The sequence below is a fragment of the Rhinolophus ferrumequinum genome, chromosome 10 (assembly GCF_004115265.2).
Source record: "Rhinolophus ferrumequinum isolate MPI-CBG mRhiFer1 chromosome 10, mRhiFer1_v1.p, whole genome shotgun sequence".
NCBI lineage: Eukaryota > Metazoa > Chordata > Mammalia > Chiroptera > Rhinolophidae > Rhinolophus > Rhinolophus ferrumequinum.
This window is the reverse complement of record NC_046293.1, coordinates 81,204,075-81,211,678: the sequence shown is the minus strand read 5'-3', so window position 1 is coordinate 81,211,678 and position 7,604 is coordinate 81,204,075. Positions and strand designations below refer to the sequence as shown.

Here is a 7,604-nt window from a genome sequence, read left to right as displayed (position 1 = left end):
ACTTTACCCATGCAATCATCGCAGATGTTTTTTATTATCTTCATTATATCAACGTGGAGGACTGCGTTTTAGAACAGATGATTTAAACCGAGGTCGAATGTTGAGGAAGCGATAGGGGCACTATTTAAACCCGGGCCGCCCCACTGCAAAGACGCTTTGCGCCGCACAGCTTAGTACAGAACGGTCGGAATGCCATTTTATAAAATCTACGGAGGAGGACCGACATTCCGTTGCGATAGGGTTCAGAAGTATGTGTCAAACTAAGTGTTTCCATCTTCAGGTTTGAGAAGTGTTGGGATTATCCTCCCCAATTTATGCCCAGGTAACTGCACTTTTAAAATACCTAAGTAGAAACCAGTTTCCCTCACTGCCTCTTCTATGGGAGGTCACGGGCTGAAAAGATTTTGCTCTTCTCGGTTCCTCAACAGGCATCCTGCATCCTTCCCCGCCTCCAGGTCCCGTCTTGGGGGTGGGGGGGTGGGAACGGCTGTAACAGGTGGGGGCGGATCGGAGGCGTCAACTGCAGCGCAGGCCTTCTCCAGCTGGAACTGGATGATATCCAGTAAAATATGGCAATTTTGTTCCAAGGCATGCCCAAAAAAGGCGCGGGGAGAGGAGCGTGGCAACCCCCACCTTCATGCAACACGCTCCTCCTGGGGCGCCTGCCTGCAGCAGAGCTCCAAAATTGGCAACCTGGGCCTCGCAGCCGCCTTTTTTTAGCCTACATTCCCCAAATCAGGGAAGAGGCGGGTGACTAAAAATGCAAATTGGCGCGGGGGCGTCAGTAGGCAGGCCCCTGAGTGCGGGGAGTCTGGCTAAGGGAGACCCCGCGACCTCAGGTGCCCTCCGCTACATTCGCGATGGGCGCGGAGCGCCGGGAGGGGCGCTCGGAACAGCCGCTCCCCGCCGAGCCGCTGCCCACGCTTCCGCCTCCCCGGCCGCTGCAGGACAGCGCGCGGCCTCTTTTCCGCTGGGGGTTAGGGAGGGGAGGCCGGATTAGGGCCCGCGCCTTCCGGCCGCAGCCTACCACCCCACCCCCTACCCCCACCCCCAGCGCCACGCCGGCTGCACACAGGTGGTTTTCCGCTCGGGAGGGGCAGGCCCCGGCACTTTTATATAACAATAGAGCTCTGCGCGCCTGGAACGCGCCTCCCGGTCGCCGAGGCCCCGGCCGGGCCACGCCCCCATCCGGCCCCAGGCCCACCCGCCCTGCGCCCCGGCGCCTCGGCGGAACGCTGCCCGCTGGCCTGGCCAGCACCTCCCGGATTACCTGCTAGGTGTGCTGGGCGGCCGAAACGTTCCCCGGGACTCCCAGCCCTCCTTGGGAGCCAGGGGTCCGGCTGGCACTCCTCTCCCCTCCCCCGCCCCGGGCCGCTACGGAGCCAACAGTCCCGCACTCGGCCCCTCTCAGGTCCGCAGGGTCGCCCAACGCCCCGCGCCCACTGAGCGAGGAGGCGGGGGCGGCGGGGTGCAGACAAGGAGTGCAAAGCGCAGGCGCCGCCGTGTTCCGCGAATGCCCGGCGACCCGCAGGGGAGAGGGCAGCGGCTCAAGTAGGGATGAGGGTGGCCCGGCGCAGGTGGGGGGTGGGGAACGCTCCCCTCTGACATACCCCGTTTACAGTACCCAATCGCCGAGCCCGCCAGATCCCCTCAGTCTGCAGGCTTTGCGGTAGGACATCCCCATGTCTCTACGATGGTGGGGACAGCCGGCCGGCTCCGCGCGACCTAATACACCTCCCCCAGGCAGCCCCGCCAGACCGGCTCCACTGTCGGAAGCCGAGCTCGCAGCCTAGAAATGATTAACGAGCGCGACCCCCATCCCCCGCGCGCGGAGGGTGACGCCGTGGGTGGGGGGGGCTTGGCTCCCCGGAACAATGGCTCCTAATGCCTCACGCTGCTGGAGGGGAATAAAAGCATCGGAGTTTGTTTCTGCAGTCTCCACTGTTTTAAAAAATTAAAACTTATCTTTAAAAAGCTTTTTTCCTATTATCTGAACAAGCATTTGATTGCATTAAAACGTTTCAACAAAATCCTGGTTTGTTTCGAAAGATGTTGAATTAGCATTTAACACCTCATCGGTCACTAAAGCCCAGACAGCCCGGCAGCCCCAACACAGCCTCGGCTAAAAGAACATCAGAGCAAACAGAGCTGGGCTTTTTAAACTGGCAAACAAATACCACACCGACTAAAGGAGGGCAAGCGAGGGGGAGAAGGGGGGAGACTTTGAGGCGAACTCCGGTCCAAACGAGTTTAAAGCGAAAAAAAGTCAGCACAAGTTTTCTTAAGCTAGCTTGGGAGCACAGGCCCACGAACTAGGGCTTTCGTGCCTGCTAATTGCACCGTTTGTGCGCAAAAGTTTCGACGCGAAGTGTGAACTCTCAACAGAAGGAAACATGAGACAACTGAAGTGCCCTGGTTTATGTGCTCTGCTCCTCCGCCGCCGCCGCCTCCTCTTCTTTCTCCTTCCTCCCGCCGAGCCCGCTGTTGCAGCTTGTTTGCACTGGGGCTTATCCGGAGCGGAAATTCCTTTCCGTTTTTGTGAATGACAAACTCATTAACAATTCATCAACACAACCTGTTCCAGCCGGCCCGTCACCACGGCAACAGCCCCTTCCGCAGCGCGCTCATTGGCTGGCGGGGAGAATGTATCCATTGAGACGCTCGCTGTTTGTATCCATTGAGGAGCTGCCTCGCGCAGGGGGTGTGCGAGAACTGAGTCCAAGGGAGTGAGAGCAAATCGAGGTTTAAATAATCCGAGGAAAAAGACGCCTGGGTGGATTTGAGGTCCAGCCTTGGAGGAAGGGATTAGGCACCGCTGGACTTTATTTTCGCCCTCCCTTCTCAGTAGCACGGAGTCCGAATTAATTTGACTTCATTCACTGGGGAGGAACAAAACTGGGCAGCTTCATTCAGAGAGATTCATTGACACCGAGAGAGAGCGGCCGCAGCCGGCTGCAGAGGGAACCGCCGGCTTCACTTCTGTCTCGCCTTCCCCAACCGCTAATCCGGTTCGGGAAGGGCGAGGTGGAATTCCACCCCGCTCGGTTCGCGGCAGCTTCGCGCAGCGTGATCGGCCTATGTCTGCCCCGAGGGGCGTCTGCTAGGCACCCCGCTCTCTCTCGCATCTCGACCCCCATGATAGATACGCTCAGACCCGTGCCCTTCGCGTCGGAAATGGCGATCAGCAAGACGGTGGCGTGGCTCAACGAGCAGCTGGAGCTGGGCAACGAGAGGCTGCTGCTGATGGACTGCCGGCCACAGGAGTTGTACGAGTCGTCGCACATCGAGTCCGCTATCAACGTGGCCATCCCGGGCATCATGCTGCGGCGCCTGCAGAAGGGCAACCTGCCGGTGCGCGCGCTCTTCACGCGCGGCGAAGACCGGGACCGCTTCACTCGGCGCTGCGGCACCGACACAGTGGTGCTCTACGACGAGAGTAGCAGCGACTGGAACGAGAACACGGGTGGCGAGTCGGTGCTTGGACTGCTGCTGAAAAAGCTCAAGGATGAGGGCTGCCGGGCGTTCTACCTGGAAGGTATGTGTCGGCTGAGGGCTGAGCGGAAGGCGCGGGGCTGCGGGCTGCTGGCGGGACACGCGGACTGGAAGTGCCCTTGCTGCTCTTGGCTGGCGCTTCTGAGCCTTGTTGTTCCGCCAGGGACGGTCCGCTCCGCTCCCGGCTGCGAATTTCGCGTGTCAGGCACCCCGACCCGGTCTGGCGCAAAATACACCTCCTTCCAGGCCGCAGGCACCACCGTTTTCTTACTAGTTCTTAAATCTAGAACATTCTCCACCTTTTCCTGCCTTTTATCGTTCGGTTTTGAATTAAGATTTGCAGGACGGGAGAGGTGGTTGGGGTGCAGATTTGGCATCTCCTAGCCCCTCAAAATATTCAGAAAAGTTGCCATTTTGTGTTTCCGGATTCAAAAGAATAATAAGAGGTCCCAGGGGAGGCGGGCCCACTCGTTCTACTCCCAAAGGTGCACATTTAAGTGCCTTTATATATCTGGCTTTGTGTTTAGGGGTTTCTTAGGATGCTGTAGTGAGTGTTAGGATGCTGTGGTGTTTTCTGCGCCGGGCTGCAGCTCTCAAAGCTGTGAAAACTACTACGGGATCTCGAGTTACACGATTGCTTTTCTCGTCCTGGCAGGTGGCTTCAGTAAGTTCCAAGCCGAGTTCGCCCTGCACTGCGAGACCAATCTAGACGGCTCGTGTAGCAGCAGCTCGCCGCCGTTGCCGGTGCTGGGGCTCGGGGGCCTGCGGATCAGCTCCGACTCTTCCTCGGACATTGAGTCTGACCTTGACCGAGACCCCAACAGTGCAACGGACTCAGATGGCAGCCCGCTGACCAACAGCCAGCCTTCTTTCCCCGTCGAGATCTTGCCCTTCCTCTACTTGGGCTGTGCCAAGGACTCCACCAACCTGGACGTGTTGGAGGAGTTCGGCATCAAGTATATTTTGAACGTCACCCCCAATTTGCCGAATCTCTTTGAGAACGCAGGAGAATTTAAATATAAGCAGATCCCCATCTCGGATCACTGGAGCCAAAACCTGTCCCAGTTTTTCCCTGAGGCCATTTCTTTCATAGGTGAGACTAATGAACAGTCCTCGCGCGGTCTTTTAAATGAAAATTTTTTACCATTCAGAGTTTAAGGTGTTAATCTTTCTTGCTGCTCGTTAACTTGTCGGACTACTGCTCTCTAATGTTCAGAGGGCGTTCTTCATTTTGGTGTATCTTCTTGCTAAGGAAAAAACTGCCTTCTGACAAGGCTGCAGCCCACAGGTGTATTTGAAATGCTATTTCTTGACTGTGAATTCAGTCAGTTGAAAAGGGGACCGTTCCTACTCAGACAACAGAATGTGCCCACAATCTGTAGACTGGGGTTGGGCTCGATAGAAGTACTTAAGGTAGAGAGGAATTCTAGCACTGCTGTATAATTTTAAAAGACCTGGGAGTTATTTTAGGACATCAAGTTAGTTGTTGGAAAGCCCTGTGAATGCTAGATGTTGTAATCCGGTTGAATGTTACTGTGATACCGGTTAACAGTGAGACAGTGAGGGGTAACCTGAGCCCAGCAGGAAGGACTGTGGGCTGGAAGCCTGGAGAAGCGAATCTCCAGGCATTGTGATGCATTTCCTATTACAAAGGAACTCATTTTCAGGCCATGTCGACATCCTGTTCCTCCTAATGGGCTGTCCCCTGTGACTTCCCTCTCTCTTTTAAAATGCTTGAATACCTCCATTGTTCGCTGCGCAACAGTTGGAGAATAATTTAATAGACCCTTGCAATCTGCTTGTCTGTATAAAAGGCATTCACTACCATATTGCAGGGTTTCTGGTATTCACATGCTGAGGCAAAGAATGCACACATTAAGGAGTTTTTTGTTGGCAGAAACTTAATACAAAAGGTCCCTTTTCAGAAAATATCTGAAATATGTAATTGTGCCCAGTGTACATGTTTTATCGCAATGATACATTTTCTGCTGCCTGCCTGCAGGGCTCAACTGCCACACACGATTATTTTTTATCTTTTTTTCTAAATTCATGTTTTTTAGACTGATCATTCACAAAGGGTGGTTTTTCAGTCTACTGAAATCTTGCCTTTTTGTGTGTTTACAGATGAAGCCCGGGGCAAAAACTGTGGCGTCTTGGTGCATTGCTTGGCTGGCATCAGCCGTTCAGTCACTGTGACTGTGGCTTATCTCATGCAGAAGCTCAACCTGTCAATGAATGATGCTTATGACATTGTCAAGATGAAGAAATCCAACATCTCCCCCAACTTCAACTTCATGGGCCAACTGCTGGACTTCGAGAGGACACTGGGACTCAGCAGCCCCTGTGACAACCGGGTCCCTGCACAGCAGCTCTACTTCACCACCCCCTCCAACCAGAATGTCTACCAGGTGGACTCCCTGCAATCCACGTGAAAGGCCCCACACCCCCTCCTCATTGGGAAGTGTCCTTTAGCAGTTTCCCTTGGCAGCATTGGCTGGGCTGCCTTCTTTGTATGTGGCCCTGAGTGTCCAAATGACACCAGCTGTCTGTATTAGACAAGGTGACCACGTGTGGAATTGGTTATTACAAAGCGAGAGATTTGCTCCATTCTCGTTGGAAGAACAGGACATGCTGTATAGATAGATAGATACAGGCAGTAGGCTTGCTCCACACCCATGTGTACAGCCTACCCATGCAGGGAGTGGAATCTAAGGACTTCCAGATAAGTAGGGTAGGACCCAATGGTAGGATAGGAGCATGAGTTCTTTAGGGCCTTGTATGACTGTTTCCTTTTGCATCTGGAACTGACTATATTGTCTTCAGTGAAGACTGATTCAATTTTGCATATAGAGGAGCCAAAGACAGGTTTCAGCTCTGTATTTGTAGTATCGATTTGCAAAAAAAATTAATAATAAATAGATAAAGTAAATCGGATACTCCATTTGATTATTGTAAATATTTGATCTTAAATCACTTGGCAATGTTTGTTTGAATTGTTTGTTTGTTTTTTCTTTGGGTTTAAAAGAAATCATCCAAAGGGAGAAAGAGCAGTATACCACTTACTTAAAACAAAAAAATAGAAACTTTTGCTCTTTTCTAATCCAAAGGATATGTTTGCAGCATGCTCAACTTTACCAATTCTGAATATTTTCATGGACACGATTATTGCTAAGACCTTGTTATGGTGCAGTCTTCAGTCTCTTTCATATGATTTTTTTTTTCTCCTCTTACTGTAGTTTGACTATGCCTTACCTTTGTAAATATTTTGGCTTGTGTTGTCTTAAAAGGGGATATATCTTGGAAAGGCACCAAAACTATGGGCTCACTTTTTCTTTTAACTTCAGCTGTGCTAAACAGTATATTATTACCTCTGTACAAAATTCTTCAGGGAGTGTCACCTCTAATGCAATACTTTGGGTTGGTTTCTTTCCTTTTAAAAAAACTTGTGTAAAACTGGAAGTGTGTGTGAGCATGGGTACCCATTTGATAGGTGAAGTGCATATGATTGTGAAGAAAGAGTTAAGTTGCTCCATTGTGTTCATGGTGTAAAGTTTTGAGATGGAATTTATTATAAGAATGTAAAACCTTAAATTATTAATAAATAACTATTTTGGCTATTGAATGTGTATCTGTGTGTCTTTAAGATCCTTAATTGTACCTGCATGTGAAGTGATACATTTTAGATATTTTTCAGTAGGGCCTGATACTGGCTTGTAAAAGCACATGTAGAAATATGGCAAAGTTCTTATCTTTTAAGCTATGCCAAGAATGTTTTTCAGGTGCAGTTTATGAAATTAAAATCTTTTGCTTCAAATAAAGATGACATCATAGAATGGACTATTGTATATGGACAATACTTGCTATGAATATAGTTCTGGCTTTTTAAAGAAAATTGTAATGCTCTTGAAAAAGGAAGCCAGAGAGAGTACACCTTGCTTCTGAGTGTAAGATTTGTATAGTTCTGAATAGTCGTAAGGAGTGGGGGAGGGTAGCAGAAGAATAATGGTGACAGTCACAGTGTTAACCTATCCTTCCCTGTCTGGATCTTCACTCAATTATACGTATGCCAGGGAGAAAGTAGGGATAATTATCTTTCTAGTCTTTTAATGTCT

At 51.0% G+C, this 7,604-nt stretch overlaps 1 protein-coding gene across 1 annotated transcript; it reads left to right on the top strand.

Annotated features, from left to right (window-relative positions):
• Positions 1-2,690: 2,690 nt before the first annotated feature.
• DUSP6 (dual specificity phosphatase 6) lies at positions 2,691-7,114 on the top strand. Its single transcript, XM_033117567.1, has 3 exons — positions 2,691-3,535; positions 4,148-4,585; positions 5,617-7,114. Exons 1-3 carry the CDS (start codon positions 3,136-3,138, stop codon positions 5,922-5,924), a joined length of 1,146 nt encoding a protein of 381 aa, XP_032973458.1. The 5' UTR covers positions 2,691-3,135; the 3' UTR covers positions 5,925-7,114.
• Positions 7,115-7,604: the final 490 nt, after the last annotated feature.